Below are 20,484 nucleotides of genomic sequence, written 5' to 3'. Positions count from 1 at the left end.
CATCAGACAAAGGCATATGCCTTCAAAAACACTACAAAGAAAGTATACTAGTGTGAACTATCAATCTTCATCGGCAAGTAGTATTTACGAAAATATTAATAAACTATTCAAAACTCCCATGAAACGACCTGTTATAGACTTGTCTTTTTGTTGTACTACTAGTTCGAATGTTAATCGTTTTCCTTTGCACTAAAGAACACACCATGGGGAGTATAATTTATCCGTGTGTTTATTTTACACTCATTAAGTTCCAGAGATAATCAACATAAATTACAATTACATAATTTTACAGCAGATGATAATACATACTAGCCATCAGGACGGCTGCGCGAACCGAACATTCAAACGAATAGTATACGAATGGGTGAATCCGATATCGGAAACCAAGCCGAAACAGAACCACGAAACCTCGACTCATTCCATCCCAGGTATAAAATTCATTGCACAACTAATTCGCACTAAAGCACCATCTCTATATATCGTACAGCAGCTACTGGTTTTCCTAGTAGTTTCTGATTGCCAGTGGCCAGTCCCCTTGTTTGAATGCGATTTCATGTTTAACATTTTTCTACGGTGTTGGATAAAATGTGTGCCTATTTTCGGAAATTCGCACCAAACACATGCACACTCTGCACAAACGTTTAGGTTGAACCTGCATAGAACTAGCGCACGTATACAACCAACATGATATTATTTTCCTAATCGTTACGGGTTGGTTTAGAATAATGCACACTTCATTGCAACTGCAACCGCGCTCGTTAGTGTAGGTTAATGTATTCCGTATTTCTTTTTACATGCTGCCCCCTCGATCGATTTTCGTGTACGCGCTGCGTATCGCGTCTCTTAATGTACCGATTTTTGTGTTCCAACTACAGTCCATTGTACCTACGATGTGATAAATTTTCAAATACTGTGTACAGATACCTATATATTTATATATGTACGCCTAGCGAATTGTTTTAAACAATCCATATTCTCTTATTTATATTCCCATTTTACTACCTTTTTACAAAGTTACAGTTTGCTCGTGATTTTCTGCTATGCATTCAAACGCGTTCGCTCATTTAGGAACGATATAATGAGTCGTAGCTGTACTCCGCAAATTATACAGCATCTCCATCCTTTCCACGATTTGGCTAAAACAAATCTGCTGCTTTATAGCTTTGAATTTTGCTAGCATCACGTGCGTCGCTGCCCGCACGCATAGGTTGAAGGTGTTTCCTACAGATGCTACACATCAAACGGACAAGCTTACACACCGAATGGCCCCAAAAATTGCTCTTTTCATCTGATTTTCTATATAGTGTCTTTCAAACACCCAACCTTTACATGCGTTGCTCTGAGCTGTACATTACATTAATTATTGATTTTATATTTCTCTTTTTCTCATCGTTTTGTAGCAGGTGATCGCCGCCGATCAAAACAAAATGCGCTTTCGTAGTACAATGTAACGAAGCGTGATAACGAGCAAAAATCTGAATACCAACTGTCTGCGTATGCGTTTAGGCCGGTAATTATGCATGCACAACGCTTCGCAGCGCTGACCGAGTTTTGGAAACGCAGCTGCAGCTTACGCAACATGCATTCAACACAAAGCTAATTCCTAAACTGAAAACTTTCACCACGCATTATCACACCGTATACTATTTGCGAAATGAAACAAATTAAAAATATGAAAGCAACAGTTGGGCGTGTGATGACACAAACGCAAAATAGACAATATAGGCGCGATCGAAATATTGCTTTTGTCGTTTAGTATGTACATCGGTTCATCCACGTGATGCGAGCGACTACATTTTTGGCGTTCTGAAACAGCCAATTCCTTCTTTTCGTAGAAAAAAAACCTCTCTACATTCGGTTTCGTACAAAACGACAAGGTTTTCTAAAGAGCATTTCCCGACACGCGCACCTTGACCATCCCATCCCACCTCGCTATCCGGAGTGGTGAACCGGAAACGCGTAACGACACCCATTTAGTTTAATACATACTTTACAAATATTTTGATACTATCCTGCACAACTGCCTACTCTCCGCTTTCTACGATTCCCTCCCCATAAAATGATCACATTCGTTTTTACGTGTTGCATTATATCGCCCGTGGGGTTAGTTCCGTTCCCGTTGGGGGAACCACCGTTACTGCTTACTCTTGCCCGAAGCCCTCAGTCTCTTCGATCGCGTAGTTCAACTTCTCCACCAGCTGATCGTAGCTCTTGTACGGCGGAAGATCCAACCGATTGAAGCACGTGTGCGATCGCGGTAACCACGTGTCCTTGCCGACCTTCTCGATGCAGAAGCGCTGCGGTCCGTTCGAGCCCATAAGCTCCGCGAAACCACCGACCGGCACGCGGCAGGTACCGGTGACGAACTGCAGCAACCGTGCTCGCTTTTCGTTGTCCGTTTCACGAACAAACTGCGAAGGTGAATGCGAAAGAATTATCATTCTCCCCTTGTCGGATCGGATCATACGTTCAACCGCTTCTGCTTACCTGCCAGAACCACACAACCTGCTTGCTGTTTCGGTTGTAATGTCGATAGATGGAATTACGCTGCCAATCGTCCACGTCGATCTCCTGCATGCCGCAAAGCATGAGCTCGAGCTCGCGTTCGTCGAAGTACTTGAGCCACTCCAGCGGCACCACCTCGTTAAACCCATCCAGGAATGTTTTCGTCTGCTCCTCAATACCCCTGGGGAAAAGAAAATGCAAGAAAACATGAAAAACATTGTCCGCGTTCGGCTCGCTACGCTTCACGCTTACCTCGTCATCCGCCACTCGGTCATCAGCGAAATGTACTCCTCTTTGTTCTCTTCCGTGACGCGCTCTTTGTCGCCGTTATCCTTCAGCTCGTGGTGGATGATCTGACCCAGCACCTCGAAGTCGACACTGAACCACAGCTCCAGCCCGCACTCGTCAATGTTATTGTCCCGCACCCAGATGAGCGAGTTGTAGAACTCCGGATCGATCGATTCGATGTCTTTGGTCGTTAGCTTCTTGTTCAGCATGCGCTTGTAGAACGGCATCGTGAACCCGGAGTAAATAAACCGCCCGTGATACAGCGCCATCGCGATGAACCGCCCAATGAACTTGAAGTACTGCAGGTGATCCGGGTTGACGTAGCTCGCCGGGTTAATCTGCAGACTGTAGTTGTTCTTGTTCGCGTACTCGAACAAACAGTACATCGGGTTGAGCACCTCGTGCGACAGCAGGAAGAACCACTCACGCGAAACACCACCATAATCGAGGCCTTCCTCTCCCCGGAAGATGATGTACAACCGGCGCCGCAGTTCGTACGCTGGCAACCGCATGATTTGGTGGTACGAATCCTCGAACAGCGTCTGACGTGTGAGTGTAATCTTGATGTGAGACGCGAGCGCATTGCTCTGACACAGGTACCGGAACTGGCTTAGCTTCCAGCGGAAGGAACGTTCGTACGCCTTCGGCACGCCATAGACACCTTTCGCACCCTTCGGTGCACCGGGCCGCGGATCTTCGAAGGTGGTTTTGCGGTTGTTGTGATCGACGAAGAAACGCTCTCCATTCGCCGTGTACCGAATCTCCCAACCCGGCGGAAGTGGACCCTCCGCCAGCATGCTTACTTCCTGGCCCTGCGTTCGCGGATCTTCCCACTGGGTGGTGCGATTTTTGTGATTCACAAAGTACACCCTGTTGTCCGGTTGCACGCGTTTCTCCCAGCCATCCGGTAGTGGTCCTAGTCCGTCGTCCTCCTCGTGCGCCACCGAGACCGAGTTCGATTGTTGCGCGTGCTGCGGATACAGGAACCGCTGGTTGCCCTGCGAGATGATGTGCTGTCGTTGGCCTTGCCAGTGCTGGAAATGCAACAATCGCTCGCTGTTCGGTCGCTGCCACGTGGTGGTACGCGTATTATGATCCACGTAGTACACCCGGCCACGAGGATCACGCCTCTGCTCCCAGCCAGCCGGAAGTGGCTGTGGTTTCTCCCAGTACGTCGAGCGCGTATTGTGATCCACGTAATACCGGCGGCCAAATTTATCCACACGCATCTCCCATCCCGCTGGCAGGGGTTCATCGTCAATCGGATTCTGTTGCTGCTGCTGCTGATGTTGGAGGATAATTTGCTGATCGGTTAGGCTTCCTCCCATCGGCATGGGCAGAACCGAACCACCATTCATGCCACCCGGACTGCCACCAGCCGTCGGTAGCATAGCCGTGCTGGAGTGACCACCCGGAACTCCGTTGATGAGACCTTCTTGTGAGGAGTTGGAATACATCGGCCCCAACCGCGTGTGGGATCCCATCGATGATGCCACCGGGGACAGGTTTTGCTGATCCCAGTTGATGCCACTTCGCCGAATTGCCCCGGTTGATGATGAGGACGAACCTGACGTCATGGTTCCTACACCGCTAGACGACGACGCGGATGCGCCACCATTTGGAGACGATCCAGATGCGATCCCTCCGTTACCCATGCCGAAACCGAGCTGCGTTTCATGCCGCACGAATTCGTTAAAGGGAACTGACGACCTACAGTCGGTGGACGTGGTGTTACTGTTGCTTTGGCTAGCGTGAGAAGCTGGCGAGTGTTGCTGATGCACTGCCGCCGCTGTTGACGACGAAGATGACGGAACTAATGCATGATTCATTACGCTTCCACTGGCCCCACCTCCACTGCTACTGGCTGCCGGAGGCGGTTGCAGCTGTTGTGGTGTTCCGGTTCCACGTAAGCGCATTCGAGCCCGGATGCCCCCGTTTAGTATGCTGCTTCGGAGCGTGTGATAGTGGGCTCCATTCTGCGCCAAATCCGTCCCACTCGACAGCTGCATCAACGATTGTTGTCCGTAGCGTCACCGATAATGATATGCAATGGCCGGGGATATTCATGGACCGGGAACATGAAAAGAAAAGCGTAAAAACAAAAAGGACGGTATGAAATAAAAATCGATATTTGCGCCGTCAGCCAAGAAAATCGATACAGTAAAACCGAAACGACCATTCCTAGTTCAGGGTTAACGTGAGAGTGCACAGCGTGACGGTTTCTTTGGAATACATTACACTTTCCAGCTGTCTCTTTACGAAACTTTCATAACATTTTGTAGAACATTAGCCTGGGTAAGAGTGGCCATGAGCCAAAAAATTTAATCTCTCAACAACAGTAATGAAGCGATTTTGGCAGCATAGTAAATCCCATTTCCGTGTCGTAATATCATCCAAAGTAAAAAATGTATACACCTACGTCCCCCGTGGCCCCATCTCCCTTATTAACATCATGCGTCCCCGCGTGTCGTCAATTGTGTCCCTCGTTATTTCCCTGGAGACCGCCTTTCTGTTCCAAGGTCACTTACCCCATTTCCGTTAAGGGCGCTGCTGTTGTTGCCGCTACCGACCTCGTTACCGCGCAGGTCCCCACCCGCTCCACCGGCGCCCAGTTTGCGCATATCGATCTTCAAACCATCCAGCACCACTACGAGTTCGCCCGCTTTGACCGGCTGCCGGAGCTCGTTGCTTTTGGAGGAGCCAGTACCATCGATCAGCAGATCCATGTTGAGCTCGAGCAGCTCCAGCACGCCGTTGTAGTGCCGCAGGATCCCCGCCAGCTCGACCGTTTGCTGGCCAAGCAGCGAGTCCTTGCGGAAGCTCGAGTGGTCGAGGACGCGAAAGTGCAGCACCGAGCCGGGTGATACGATGCTCGCAAACCGGTCGTTCCATTTCGGTGTGTTGGTGTTTTTGATGAAATCTGTCTTGCGTGCACTCTTGCCATCGATCGAGAACTCCACGTACGGGTTCGGCTTCAGGAAACCATTGCTCCGGAAGGTGGCGTGTTCGACTGTGAGGAAATAAAGAGGGGAAGCAGAACCATCGGTAAAGTTAGTTGAAAGAAAGAAAACAAAACCAGCACCCCTCCTACAACAACTGTACTCAAATCGATCGGCAGGACGTACTTATCACAATCAGCTGATGGATGGTTCCGTCGTCCATCTGCTAGCTGGGTTCACCAACCGGTAGTGGTCTGCTGGAACGGAAACGGACACACACACAACTCCTTGCGGCTGCTATCAGGGCCTACAATCGGACCCTCCCTTGCTGATGTTGATCGTTTCGGCGAACAAATTATGGGCGGTACAGGAGTTTCTGCTTCGTGCGGGTGGTTAAGTCCTGAAAAAGTGAAAAACGAAAATTAAATAAACTTCCTGACCCTGCTGGAAGCTTTGGGGTTCCATATACACGCGAGCCACATTTTCCGCTTTTCTTGTTCCACGGCCAACGTGCATTCCGCTCGGGTGGTATGTTTCGCTTTCGAAGCAGGGGCTAAGCAACTAATTTCCCTTTCTACTGTCGCACGCGGTCTCCTGCGTGTGTAATTCGAGTTCCCGCGTGACAATCCGTGTTACCACCGTGTGGTGTTATTTTTTCGCGTGATTCCAACCATTGTGTTTTCTGGCTGCGTATTTACGATTTTCAAATTTTACTCATCTCAGATATGAACGTATGTTGAGGGGGTAAAATCCCCAAACAAAACAGTATATAATTAGTGAAAAGTACGTAGCAGGATTATCCACATCAGATCGCCTGACGATCAGACTACTGATACTACATACATAAATCTTTAATTTTTGTTTGTCGCACCTTCTACGAAGCCATTGGAAGAATTCGTCTAGTAATGCTTTATGTTAACACGCCTCTGGACAAGAGGGCATTTGCATTTATGACACACATTTGGGTTTAAATACCATGCAACAACATTTATGACGGCATATTTTTAAAGACACAATACTGTGCCATAGTTCAGATTAACTTCACGGTGGTATATCATCTAGCGAGCTATCTTACAAAATGATCCACGCCACGGATGAGCTAATATTGGAACAACGCTTTGTCTGATGCAATCTAAGGGGTGCGATAAGCTCCGAGACAGCTTTTTTTTTTCTTCCTTCGTGGGATTTCATCACAGTCAACTTCGATTTGCAAGATGGACATTTTTACGGAATTTCACCACACTCACTTCCACTTCAGACCTTCCTGGCACAGAAGCCGTTATTGTACCTAGTTGTTCGAAAACAGGCCAACTCTTGGTCGGGGATTTTGATAACACAGCAACGAACCGAGCTAGAAGATGCGTAAATGAAACGCTGCCATTTACATGGTCCCGTGAGCCAACGCTGTGACAGTTTTAAAGGCCATAGCAGGCCGTTTTCCCACTTGTATTCGTCATGCCGATTATCTGGTCCCGTGTATAGACGAGCGTTGGTACGAAAAACCGCAAGAACGTCGCGGAAGCTTCTCGTCCAACGCGCCAGTCGTTATCTGAGCGGACCCACTACTCAGGACCTGTTATCGTCGCCAAGAAGTGGTTCGCTTTAGTAGCATTGTTTTCGCGCTTTCCACTCTACAAGTGTGATAACATGTTTTATCTAACCACTTTTATGGCAATTTTTTTGCGATGATTTGAAATGTTTATACGAAGAAAGAATCGTGTACTGGAGGGAAGAAGGTTTGAAATTTTGATACCATTTTTGATCAACGCGATTTGTTTGCTTCTCCACTCACTCGAAGCGATTAATTTTCTTTTTACCGCCAACCGCTCATTATGTGAATTTGGCCGAATTTTCCGCACTTTCACCGTTTGTTCTATAAAAATATATATTCATGCACCCCTCCATGCGTTCGCTGGCCGTTGGCTTTCTCCAAATATGATCTCCAGATCAGAGAAACAACAGCAAACACCGGGCAACCCCTGGCGGCACTGACCGGGTGACTATTGTAATCAAATGTACAGAGCGCGGAAGGGAACCGTCGCGCAATCATAATTGTTTCGCGAGTTTCGATTTCATTTTCGCCTTTGCCGCTGTTCAGTTTGCCGGACGGTGGGCGAGAAGTGGGCACTTTCTCACACGCTGACCCAGCGCTGGTTTTGCACAAGGTTGGCTTTAATATAATGTGTTTCCTTCGCCCGAGCTGAAGCCCAATCCGGGCTGTCCTGTGTGGTTTGAATTGACCGCCAAGCGTCGTCTTGATTTGCAACGACGATGGTTGTACGGTCCAATTTGGCTCATTACGCCTGCCGAATGCTCAGCTGTTGCCAACCAGAACAGCAAGGAGCAGAGTACGGTACCTTCATGCAAGGGACCACAGACGTGTAATTTTCTACGATAAATCATCTCACCCATGATGAATACGGTGGGGATGATGGGAGGACCAACGTTCGGACTTGATGTGCTTATATAAGCCCAATCGGTTCGGTATGGCTCCTCTCGACTGTCTGGGCTGCCTATTCGCTCACGCCAGTGGACAGACTTTCTCTAACAATTTACCCCCCTCCTGGTCACCCCCTACGATCAATGAACGGAAACTTTTCCCGCATGGCTCGTTTTGCGGGAAGATAAACGACATTGCCTAGCTGCTGGTTATGGTTAAGAACATACTGAAGATTGTTGAATCATGTGGACGGAAGTTCAGCGCGTGTTTTGTGTGCAGTTTTCTTCGCAAACTCGAAACACGGATCCAGTTTGATGCATGGGCGTTGAACGGATGTGTGAGTCATACACGAGCACTTAAGTTACTAACGAAGCAAAGCTTATCTACAGCAAAAAAAAGACGAAAATTTTGGGCGACTTTGGGTGAAAATAAGCCTCACGCGCTCTAGCGACTAGATGGGACGGAACACAAAACACCCGTTATGTGATTGAGAATATGATAGCAATTCAACTCACTACATGGTTTTTACGGGATCGTTCACTTGGCACAGAGCACTACTGGCAGCGCACTTTGTGTCTTGGTATTTCCTCACTTTTCCTCCGATGCGCACGACTGCAAATTATTGCACACGGAAACTGCTGGCACTGCTGTTGCTTTCCGTAGTCCAATTCGTGCCAGTACTTCTGCTAGCTGGTGTTCATGAGAGCTAAACATTGCACACCTTATGCACCTGTTGTTTTGATGCATCCAGCTTTTGGAATTACGACAATTTCACATCACGCCTTCGTTTCGCGTTATGTTAGAAGCTTAGCTTCACACGTGCACGACAGCAATCACCATCAGTATATTCATCAATTTCCTTCGTTTACGTTTTTCGTGTCGTTTCGCGATGATAACTTTTCAATTATTCTTTTCTTTTTTCGATTACTCAGGCTATGGACGCACTGAGCACACTAGTGAACGAAATGACAGCTGAAATAGCGCTAATGTTTATAGAAAACTATGTGGCGCATGTTTGCATTCAAGCAAGCCGTTTAAAATCATTATTTTTATCGAATTTTTAGCTTTAATAGCATGCTTTAAAAATCTTTATGGATTGTTAAATTCTTTTCGTTATATTTTATTGTATTTTTACATATTTTTCTTTCGTTATAGATATCATTCTACGTATAAATCATTGACATCACGATTGGTACTTGTGACATATGATTCATCAAACGAGGCAAATGTCAAACGAGCTTTAAGAAGAACTTCACGGCTATTTGCAGTGCGCGTTGGCATCCGTACGATACTCTTGTTTCAGGTAAGAATTAAACAGTGCAAACAATTAAATATTTAGTAACAACGTCACATATCCCTAGTAAAACGGCAAACTTATGTTTTTCATGAATCAATTCGTTGATTTCGATGAAGTAGCCGCTTTAAAACTGTTTTAAAACATGTCCTAGAATCGATCCACGCATTTCAAAATGGCGGCAAGTAACGCCACCGCCGGCTTTTCCGCGTGTTCGGTTGGCGGAAGCCTATTAATATTCCTGCGGCCATTTTCGGTTCATGGTAGTGTTTTATGCATGATTCACTCTTCGTAGTGAATATTTTTATGCCATAACTTCCATAAGCAGCTATTACTCGATCTTTACATTGTATGTGACCGAAGGTCACTGATACCGATGCTCTGACTAATTCTTTTTCTTCTTCTTTCGCCCTCAACGCATTTTAGTTGCATCTCAAGGAGCTCTTTGAACACCCTTTATAATGGCTGATAACGAGGATCTTTTAGATTACGAGGAGGAGGACCAGACCGAGCAGGTCGTAGCGGAAACCACGGAGCAGCCGAAAAAAGATGTGAAGGGTACCTATGTATCCATTCACAGTTCCGGTTTCCGGGATTTCCTGTTAAAGCCTGAAATTTTACGCGCCATTGTCGACTGTGGATTTGAGCATCCTTCCGAAGGTAAGTTCCATTACTAGAATTTTTGTAATGACATTCATAGATGGATGTTATAGTTTTTTTTCAATTATTTTTATGATGAAATTATACACCATTTAGTAGATAGGGACATCTGATCAAAAGGAATGATTGATCTATGTATTACATCTGAACGCAATATTGACATTTATATTTTGTAAACAGATGATAATTACGGCTTAGTGTTAATCGGGTTTGTTTCTTTGTTTTTTTTTCTTTCAGTACAACACGAATGTATTCCACAGGCTGTGCTTGGCATGGACATTTTGTGTCAGGCCAAGTCCGGTATGGGAAAGACGGCTGTGTTTGTGCTTGCAACCCTTCAGCAGCTGGAACCGACCGAAAACGTGCCGTACGTGCTGGTCATGTGCCACACGCGCGAGCTCGCTTTCCAAATCAGCAAGGAGTACGAACGTTTCTGCAAGTACATGCCCACCATTAAGGTGGCCGTGTTCTTCGGTGGACTGCCCATCCAGAAGGACGAGGAGGTTTTGAAATCGACGACCCCGCACATCATTGTTGGAACGCCGGGCCGTGTGCTGGCGTTGATCCGCAACAAGAAGCTCAACTTGAAGAATTTGAAGCATTTCATCCTAGACGAGTGCGACAAAATGCTCGAACAATTAGGTAAGTCTTTGTACTGATCTTAGAAGATTGACATAATCCCTCATCCTATACACATACATGATGATTTGATCCATTTAGTAGATAGGGACAACCGAGTCGTGGCTAGTGAGCGATTTTTATCAGCAACTGAATATGCTTTGGTTTATCTATATATTTTTGGCACATGTTCATTGAGTTTTTAAATAATTTGTCCTATTTTGTTCGTCTTGTTCTCTTTTAATGCAGATATGCGCCGCGATGTCCAGGAAATTTTCCGTAACACACCCCACGGAAAGCAAGTGATGATGTTCTCCGCCACACTGAGTAAAGAAATTCGCCCAGTGTGCAAAAAGTTTATGCAAGATGTAAATACCACAACTAGTTCTACTACTTCTACCTCCTCATCTACCTCTACTACTACTGCTACTACTAGTAATGTTAATAAGCGAACGGAAAGTTACTGTGTCGATGGGAATAGTTTGCCGAAAAGTTGTCACTCAAGTTTACCACTGACGCCGATGCTGATATTGGCATATCGGTCCACCAGCGAGTCGTCGTTCTCGTCGTTTGGCATGCGGTGGATACAAAATGCACCAAAAGCACCGATAAATCACTACCACTCCGCTAATTTACTGTACCTTGTTTGGCCGGTCGCGGCAACTTAGAGCTGAAAACCTCGTATAAAATTGAGCTTCACGAAATTGAAAACAAATCAGTCGAAAAGTGGCAGATGCGTTGGGACGCATTCTTGCTGCGTGCTGTTCCCCCCTTGTCCCTTGGGAAAAGGGAAAGTATTGCGAGAACGAAAGCAACAAGCAACTTCAGTGCAACGATGATACGGTAAGGAAAGTCCACTCTCCGCTGGGCTAAGCATCGTGGAAAGCTGCTGTTGTTGACGCTGCTATCATCACTGCTCGAAGGAATAGCTGGGAAATGATGTTCCTCGGGATTCGTAACAACCTGCTGCTGCAACGGTGTGTAAAATTGTAACCTACCCCCGTAAAACAAAACCAAACCCATATAATACTGAGCATCAAATTTTTTCACTAAATCTCACCAACCCGAGCAAACAAAATTACAACATTAGTTGTTAAATCGGTTTCGTTATAACACCTTGCTTTCGCGCGATGTTCGTAATATCAACGAGCATTTACGTCCGTTCCGCGTTTACGCGTCGCGTGTTAATGCTTGTATTCGCCTCAAACTGTTGTCACGCCGTATCCTAATGGTAGACTACAAGAGCCAGTGCTGACACTGAAGGTGCTGAGAATAGCGCGAGAGTATGGTGCAGTGTGTCCTGCCTTGCCTGCCCAGTGACGATGTGGCGAATTGGTACGAGGGGGAGTTCTCTCTTTCGCTCTTGCTGCCTCTGCAAAGCAACCTACCGAGACGCTGCGGAGCCGTATGTAGAAATAACTGTAGATAATAGCTAATACCCCATAAGCCATTCATGTCGTTTCAGGAAGTCACAGGTTTCGCTGTCAATGTACGGTGCAGAAATGTACGATCGATTCACCCCCATTGCTTATCAGTTCGACAACTGCTCTTCAGATTCGTCTATTGCTCCCTTCTAGTGACACTTTTCGCGTTAAAATTAACGTCCCCATCGATCTTGCTCGAATTTTGGCTAAACTATCCCAACGATATACGTGCAAACTTTACCGGGAACTCGTATTACGGCGTGTGTCGAGACATGAAAAGTGCACACGAAATGATGCATGCACATTTTTTTGATTTTGTCGCATAGTCAAAGTTAGTATTTAAAGAAAATGAACAATGCGTGTGTACACGCGATTTTCCTTTGTTTAGTATAACATTAAACAAATAATAGTAACCTTGATTATGTGCCACAAATCGAAAATATGTTCCAAATCATAACGCGTTCGTCGTTGATTTTTCGCGTGCAGTTACGTTGTAGTATGCGTTCGTCACGACACGATACATTTAATCAGCAGCAAGGCAACCTTGTTCTGCGGCTCGTACTAAATCAGTAGTAGTTAAAATGTCGTACTATTTATAATCGGTCATCGAATAACCAACTAATCTAACGAATTGCATGTTTCGTTTTTTTCTGTTTTAATTTCCCCCACGTTATCCTACGATGCGTGAACATTATCTAGCCTATGGAAGTTTATGTCGACGATGAAACCAAATTGACGCTGCACGGATTGCAACAACACTATGTTAAGTTGAAGGAGAACGAGAAAAATAAGAAACTATTTGAATTGCTTGACGTTCTAGAGTTTAACCAGGTACCGCGAAATCCTGTAGAATGATATAAAAACTGAGATGGTGTGCTAACCAGCCTTTGATTCCCGCAGGTGGTCATTTTCGTGAAATCAGTGCAACGGTGCATGGCATTGGCGCAGTTGCTAACGGAGCAAAACTTCCCCGCCATCGGCATCCATCGAGGAATGGTGCAGGAGGAGCGTTTGTCTCGGTACCAGCAGTTCAAGGACTTCCAGAAGCGTATCCTTGTTGCCACAAATCTGTTTGGCCGCGGAATGGACATCGAGCGTGTGAACATTGTGTTCAACTACGATATGCCGGAAGATTCTGACACCTACCTGCATCGCGTGGCTCGTGCCGGTCGTTTCGGTACCAAGGGTTTGGCCATTACGTTCATCTCCGACGAGGCGGATGCTAAGATTCTGAACGATGTACAGGATCGATTCGATGTGAATATCAACGAGCTACCCGACGAAATCGATCTCTCCTCGTACAGTAAGTCCTTTTGATATCGGAAGCATAGATTAACTGCGATGCTAATATTGTATGTTTATGCCTTTCTTATTTTACAGTTGAAGGACGATAAAATGTTAGCATTTACCATTTTCTGAACGATCATCGTGTTTTAGAGAATTAATTCTTGACTTCTTAAAACGGCGCAGTGGTCATCAATGTGAGAAAATTGATACATAATTTTTTTAATACGTTGCTACGCGCTGCGCACGATTAACTCAATTTAATCGTCATGGCAAAATCTGAATTTGTTGCTTGCTTCACAGATTGTGTTTCTTTCTTCTTGAATGCTGATAATTCATTTATGAATTAATTCAAAGGTGTCCAAAAGCAGAGAAGCATAAAAGATGAGGATCATAGTTTTATGTATTTTTTATTTACAAACCAAGCGCAGTAGCAGTAAGCAATCAATCACCTTCAATTTTCCAATTGTTTACATACTAACGTCCGTTAGCTCTATTGGAATGTATTCGTCGTACCTACCAGAATAGCACAGCAGTGTAACTTGTGCATTAATCGTAAAAAGAAGTCGTCTTACCTAACACTGTGCATCAGCTTGACGTGAAACAAACTTTCTTGTTTCTGTTCAACTGAGTCACATGGTCGGAAGATCTTTTTTCACGGTTCTATTGATTTTCAATAGCAGTAGAAGTTAGGAAGAGCATTATTCATAGTAGTTAAGGCTTGATATCCATGTAATTTTGAAGAAACAAACAAACTAAAACGAGTAAATATAAGGAAGGAGAATGTATTCAGTGTGAGAACCTGCCAAATACTTTTCGTGTATACTTTAAGCATCTCAAATGAAAGAATATAGTTTGTCTCTTACGTTCGGATAAGGACGTGATGATAAACGTAACTACAGAATGCATTTACTAAAAACCCTTCACCAGTTTTATTATTACTTTAGTTCAGTTCTCTTACTATACACTGCTTAGCGACAAAACCGCTTAGCTAAGCTTGTTCCTGACACGATAAAGATGCGTAAAATTTCTTCAAAAACTTCTTTCTTAAATTAACTATCAAACAAAAACACAACGATACACACTCTATAGATGGGGTTTACTGCGTCCGTCCATCCGTTGATTTTAGAGCTTGCCCTTCGGTTTCTCGCCGTACATGACCAGCACTTCGTACATTTCACGGAGTGCCTCCTGCAGGCTAACCCGGAACCTCGCTAGATCCGTCTCTACATTCGATCGGAACGCCGATACTCCGAACCACATGTCGTCCTCCTTCGGATTGTAGCAGCAACCGTAGCCATCCTGCGTTAACGGTCCGTAGCACATGAACGCGTCGTACCGGGAGGCAACCTGACTAGTGGAAAGCCGCATGTGGGCACTTCGCTGAAGCCCACGATCGCCGTACAACTCGGGCAGAGTCATGCCATTCTCCTTCGCGATCAGTTTCAGACCCAGCAGATGCCGATCGACACCTTGCCCCTGGATGGCCATCGATACATACGCCTTGTGGGCGTTAATGGCAGCCTTCATGGCTTCCACCTTCGCATTACCGTCACGTTTTGCGTCCAGCATGGCCTGGGCAAAGGCTATCGATTCGACCGAACACGAGCGGATGGTTTCCGTGCGTCCGTGCATGAACATGCGATTTTGGGCCGATTCGTAGTGAGCCCCTGGGACGCGATGTAGTCGGTAGAAGGCATACTGGATGGCCATCTGGATGTAGCTGTCCGGGCTCATGCGCTGCGTCTTGATGAAGCCTTTCCCGTAGTCGGTGAAGTGCAAATAGTCCATTTGTATGTCCGCGGCAAGTTTATCCACGAAACCGGCTGCTTGTTCGATTTCCGACTTCAAGCCGGTCGATACGTTGAAGAGCAGCTTTACGGAACCCTCCTTCAGCTCCGGTTGGTCCATCGTGTTCAGCTGCTTTCCGCTGTTGATGTACTCGATCAGGAAGTCGGTCATCACCGCGATCGGTTGACCCTCCGCCGGGGAGTGTTCGTACGTAAGCCCATTAATGCCGTTCGGTGCAACGACCAGCTGGATCGTTTTGTCATACCAACGGTTGCCACCGTTTGCAGGAGATCCACCACCATGAATCAGGAGATCACTCGCGGTTACGACGTGATCGGTTCCGGTCTTTTGTGGCAACTCCCTATCGATCGACAGAACGAAGAGCGCCTGTTGGATGCTTTCGACAGAGGAACGATTCGTGGCGTCAGACATCAAGGTATCGTACGCTTTGGCCCAGCTATCTCGATGATTTGCGGTAAGAATCCCAACCGGTTCCGCACGACTACTACTTTCCTTTCCGGCGATCTTTTTCAATTCCGCCAAAATCTGACCCTCGCTCGCGATGCCTCCCGACGAGGTGAAAACGGGAAGACGATAGAAATGGTTATTGCACACCACCACGATATGCCTCGAGCGGGGGTTGTATTGCACCGAATCACGCTCCTTTCCCGGAATGCGGCACGTTCCGAAGATCTTTTCGTACTGGGACATATCGAGCGGGATTTTACCCATCATTTCCGGCTTGATCTTGCCACCGTCGATAAGCATTTTGTACGCCAGCGCTGCGGAAACCATCTTCGCCGCGTAAACCAACTGCTCGTCGAGCGTCTGGTATTTGGCCCGAGGAAAAACGAGCCCCGGACTGGAGTAGACAATCACGGGATCCCTGTACTCCATGTACGCCGTGCGAAGCCACCAATCCGCAAGCCAGTTGTCCTTCTTCGTGGCACGCTGTTCGAGCAGTCCCTGTAGCTTTTGGCCTATTCCTCCGGGAAGGGCAAATTGCTCCACGGCACGCTTCGTCCCGGTGAGGGTGTCCGAGTCGACGTGCGGTTCGATGGATTTCACCAGCTTCTGCATGGTGTCGGACAGCTTCGGAACAGGTTGGCGTTGTAGGGCCACGGTGCCCCCCGCCGCAGCGGACGTTCCGTAGGATGCTGGCACTGACTGGGAGGTTAACATTTTACTGACCGCGGCGCTCGACGATGTTAGAACTCTCCCGAGCGGGGAACCAGTTGTTCGAGGTTGAATTAAGCGAGTCATGTTCATTTGGGAGACCTTTGGACTTTGCACCCACGACGAATATCTTCCGGACGGGACCGGGACGAACCAATGACACGGAGAACTAAAAACAAACGAAACGTTCTGAAAAGGTACGGCACGATTTCGGAACGATTTTTATTTTGCAGCTGCGCCGCTATCGCACCCAACAGAAAAACAGGCCGATTCGCTCCACGTAAGCACCGAACGAGCGGGTGCAGTACAATGGTTCCGTTTGTTCCGCGTTGGACCTGCTCCGGTTGGGCGTTTGGGGAGGCAAACCAGTTCGCCGATCTAAATGAGCGAATTGGAACGTGCCAGAAAGTGAAAGTAATCTCCACTGGCTGAAACCTATCGATCGGGGAAGCTGAATTGCTGAGTCGCAAAGTCGCGTAACATGTACCGGTAGAATGCAACAGCTGATAAGGACAACACTGCACTAAGAAGTGCAAGCCAGTTTGGGTTTATTTTCGTGGGTGAAATGACGCATGATTCTCAATTTGGTCCCACTTGGTGATAGGCCATTTAAAGATGTATATATTTTTATAATAATGAGGGTTTTATGATGCAAAATGGGTAAACAAAATATAGAGGCAAAATTCATAACAAAAAAATTGCAAATTGTTTTATAAAATTGGTCAAAAATCTAAAGTAATTTAAATGTCATTGATCATTGAAATTATCAAATTTTTTTCCCATACTGCACAGAAAATTTTTCATTATTTATTTTTCCAAAATAAAAACATAAACATAAAAGCATAAATAAAAACATAGGGCGGTTTCCGTCACAACCCTTGGCGCGATGCTACTGTTCGCGTCGGCTGTCAAATCGGCATGACATAAACTTCTATCCATCAGGCGTATCTCTTACTTCCACTTATCAATTGTGTTGTGATTGCTAAAGCCTCGAAAAAAGTACACTCCCACGAGAGATTTTCCATCGGGCGTGTGTGTGTTGTTTGCCTGTAATTTCCGGTTCCGGTCCCGCGTCCATCAGCGATGAGCAAGTGAACTCGGAAAAGCTGCCTACTTCGCTTTCGTTTGTTCGCAAGGACCCCGCAACGGTAGGGGTGACAGTGGAGGTGGTAGAGAGAAACCAGTACCCAGCTTAGATGTTACCGAAGAACAGCAAAATGCCTGCAATTAAGGATAGCCACATCGTGAAGATTGCGGTCGAGTTTGTGGACAAAACGCCCCACCTGTACCCACAGCTGATCGAGTTCGACCAACGGCAACCACTGAGTGCCATCATCCAGAACCTGTGCAGCTCGTGGGGCATCCCGGACGCGGAAAGTTACGCCCTGCAGTTCGATGGCATCAACTACGTGACGGAGAAGAACCGCAACGAGGTGAAGAACGGGACGGTGCTGAAGCTACGCTTTTCCCCATCCAAAACGACCAACGATATCCTGGAGAAGCTGAGGAGTGGCACCGACGACGAGAAGGTGGTCGAACTGAAGGAACTGCAGGTGTTGAGCGCCGACAACACGTTCGCGCTCGAGTTCATCAAGGAGCAGGGACTTCGGTTGATCATCGCGCTGATCGAGGATCCGAGATGTGAGGAGCGTATCCTGGAGTACGCGTTATGTTCGTTCGTGCAGCTCATGGAGCACGGAACCATTTCGTGGGACATTCTCGAACCCTCGTTCATCATGCGCAATGTGGCTTTCATTAATGGGCCGTCGAAGCCGGAAATCATCCAGTCGGCACTGTCCATCTTGGAGAACATCGTCCAGAGCAGCAACAAGTACGCGCTGGTTGAGAAAGAGATCACGCTCGAGACGCTGCTGAAGCTGTTGCGTGATGCGGCCCGCACGCAAGTGCAACAGAACGCGATCGCTCTGTTGAATGCACTTTTCATCAAGGCGGACGACACCAAGCGCCGGATGTTGGCGACAACGCTCGGATCGAAGCAATACCGGAGCGTTATTAACAGCGTCATTACGCCATCGATGGGTGCAGAGATGGCACATCAGCTGTACGTGTTGCAAACGCTAACCCTCGGGTTGCTCGAGCAACGCATGAAGACGGCGATGGACGTGCAGGATCAGGACGCACAGGAGAAGATCAAAGAGCTGCGCCGAATAGCGTTCGAGGCCGATGGCATCGATCCGGTGCCCGATGTAACGGCTCGCCGTCAGCACGGTTCATCCTACTCGAGCTACTACAAAAAGCTCGGCTTCAAGTGCGACATCAATCCGGCACAGGATTTTTTCGAAACCCCCCCGGGAACGCTGGCGCTGGATTGTATGATCTATTTCGCGCGTAACTACACCCAAAGCTACACGAAGGTCGTGCACGAGAACAGCTGCCGAGCGGATGAGCACGAGTGTCCGTTTGGTCGCACCAGCATTGAGCTGGTGAAGGTCCTGTGCGATATCTTCCGCATCGGCGAGTCGCCCTCCGAACAGGGGCAGGAGTTTTACCCGATGTTCTTCACGCACGATCACCCGTTCGAGGAGTTCTTCTGCATCTGCATCGTGGTGCTGAACAAAACGTGGAAAGACATGCGCGCCACGACGGAGGACTTCGTGAAGGTGTTCTCGGTCGTGCGAGAACAGATCGTACGCAGCATCGTGGGCAGACCGGCGAGTCTGGAGGATTTTAAGGCGAAAATCAACACGTTCACGTACAACACGATCACGACGCTGCGACAGCAAGAGCGCACGTCACGCGAGGAATGCGAATCGACGGCGTCGGCCATCGTTAGTCTGAAGAAGAAAATTACGCCAGAAATCCGAGCGCTCATCAAGGAACAGCGGTTGGGGTATCTGATTGTCGGGACGCGTTTTTGCAAGTACACCGGGGGCAAGCGTGAACGCGACAAGTACTGGTACGTGCGGCTTTCACCGAACCATAAGGTCGTCCACTATGGGGATTGTGATGAGAAAACGGTCCCAACGCTGGAGGAACTCTCGAACAAGCTGCCCGTCATCGACATCCGCCAGATGCTGGTCGGAAAGGAGTGTCCACACATGAAGGAGATGCGCTCAAAAAAGGCCTCCACACCGCTCGGGTTTTCACTGGTGCCGGAGAGCAGCGAACAACCGACGCTGGACTTTATCGCACCCGACGAGGCCACGTTCAACTACTGGACGGACGGGATTAACGCGTTGCTCGGTCAACCGATGACCAGCAAACAGCAGGAGGAAGACTTCGAAACGCTCCTGTCGATGGAGATCAAGCTGCGGCTGCTCGACACGGAGGGTGTCGACATCTCGAAGGATCCACCAACGATCCCGGCTGAACCGGAGAACTACGATTTCTGCTTCGACAGCTAAGCAGCAGTTTTAGCAGTGGATCGTGGCGAGTGCGCGCAGCAAATTCCAACTTATTACATTTACAGGAGTGAAACCAAAGTTTTCGTTACAAAAATCAGCGCCGACGAAGCCGATTGTTATCGATTGTTCGAGTCTCAAAAGCAATTCCAGCAAACGTTGGTTTTTACATCTATTTTCCTCATTTCTTCCATCGTAATCGTTTCGCAGGTCGTACTAATCGATTACAGACCTCGTCGACAACGACGTTCTAGCGTAAGGCAAATCGATATCATAGTAAAACCAAAAATATTCCATGCAATATTTTGCAATATTCATTTCTATATGCTAAAGTATCTATGTAATAGCGGGTGGCGCACGTGCTATTTTATTAGTTTTATCCCTCATCGCAATCGTTTGAGATTGGTCTATTGCGGTGTTGGATTCGGGGTAGGAGGACGTTCCGCTTCAAAAGTATTTATAATCCCATTGCCAAAATTATGTAGACTTATCCGTGTCGTGTCGGTTGGAGAAAAAATGCACCTACCGCAAGTATTCCGGTCAGGTGTCGCTCTCGGATACGATCAATAAAGATACACGTTTTATATGAAAGTAAACGAAGCGTGGCGGTTTAATTAATGAGTTCCAAAACCGAAACCCTTTTCCAAAGGACCTCAGCAGTAAAAGCTACGCAGGTGCAGTGTATTGTGCTTGTGTCTGCGAA

The 20,484-nt window shown here is 47.1% G+C and overlaps 4 protein-coding genes across 4 annotated transcripts; 2 read left to right on the top strand and 2 right to left on the bottom strand.

Annotated features, from left to right (window-relative positions):
• Nucleotides 1-217: 217 nt before the first annotated feature.
• Nucleotides 218-5,955, bottom strand: LOC128727577 (E3 ubiquitin-protein ligase Su(dx)-like). The gene is made up of 5 exons (XM_053821505.1): nucleotides 5,919-5,955; nucleotides 5,322-5,803; nucleotides 2,758-4,796; nucleotides 2,488-2,686; nucleotides 218-2,411 (listed from the first exon to the last, which is right to left on the bottom strand). Exons 1-5 carry the CDS (start codon nucleotides 5,953-5,955, stop codon nucleotides 2,142-2,144), a joined length of 3,027 nt encoding a protein of 1,008 aa, XP_053677480.1. The 3' UTR covers nucleotides 218-2,141.
• Nucleotides 5,956-9,427: 3,472 nt separating this feature from the next.
• Nucleotides 9,428-14,253, top strand: LOC128727376 (ATP-dependent RNA helicase WM6). The gene is made up of 7 exons (XM_053821287.1): nucleotides 9,428-9,475; nucleotides 9,893-10,126; nucleotides 10,364-10,768; nucleotides 10,994-11,112; nucleotides 12,868-12,999; nucleotides 13,069-13,471; nucleotides 13,549-14,253. Exons 2-7 carry the CDS (start codon nucleotides 9,928-9,930, stop codon nucleotides 13,560-13,562), a joined length of 1,272 nt encoding a protein of 423 aa, XP_053677262.1. The 5' UTR covers nucleotides 9,428-9,475; nucleotides 9,893-9,927; the 3' UTR covers nucleotides 13,563-14,253.
• A 125-nt stretch (nucleotides 14,254-14,378) lies between these two features.
• LOC128725461 (carnitine O-acetyltransferase) lies at nucleotides 14,379-16,512 on the bottom strand. The gene has a single exon (XM_053819209.1). The coding sequence runs from the start codon at nucleotides 16,510-16,512 to the stop codon at nucleotides 14,578-14,580; it is 1,935 nt and encodes a 644-aa protein (XP_053675184.1). The 3' UTR covers nucleotides 14,379-14,577.
• A 1,103-nt stretch (nucleotides 16,513-17,615) lies between these two features.
• LOC128725398 (engulfment and cell motility protein 1) lies at nucleotides 17,616-20,353 on the top strand. The gene has a single exon (XM_053819140.1). The coding sequence runs from the start codon at nucleotides 17,616-17,618 to the stop codon at nucleotides 19,782-19,784; it is 2,169 nt and encodes a 722-aa protein (XP_053675115.1). The 3' UTR covers nucleotides 19,785-20,353.
• The last annotated feature ends 131 nt before the right edge of the window (nucleotides 20,354-20,484 follow it).

The sequence above is a fragment of the Anopheles nili genome, chromosome 3, assembly GCF_943737925.1.
Source record: "Anopheles nili chromosome 3, idAnoNiliSN_F5_01, whole genome shotgun sequence".
In the NCBI taxonomy this organism is placed as follows: Eukaryota; Metazoa; Arthropoda; class Insecta; order Diptera; family Culicidae; genus Anopheles; species Anopheles nili.
Note: the sequence above shows the minus strand (reverse complement) of the source record. Positions and strands in the feature narration are given on the sequence as shown.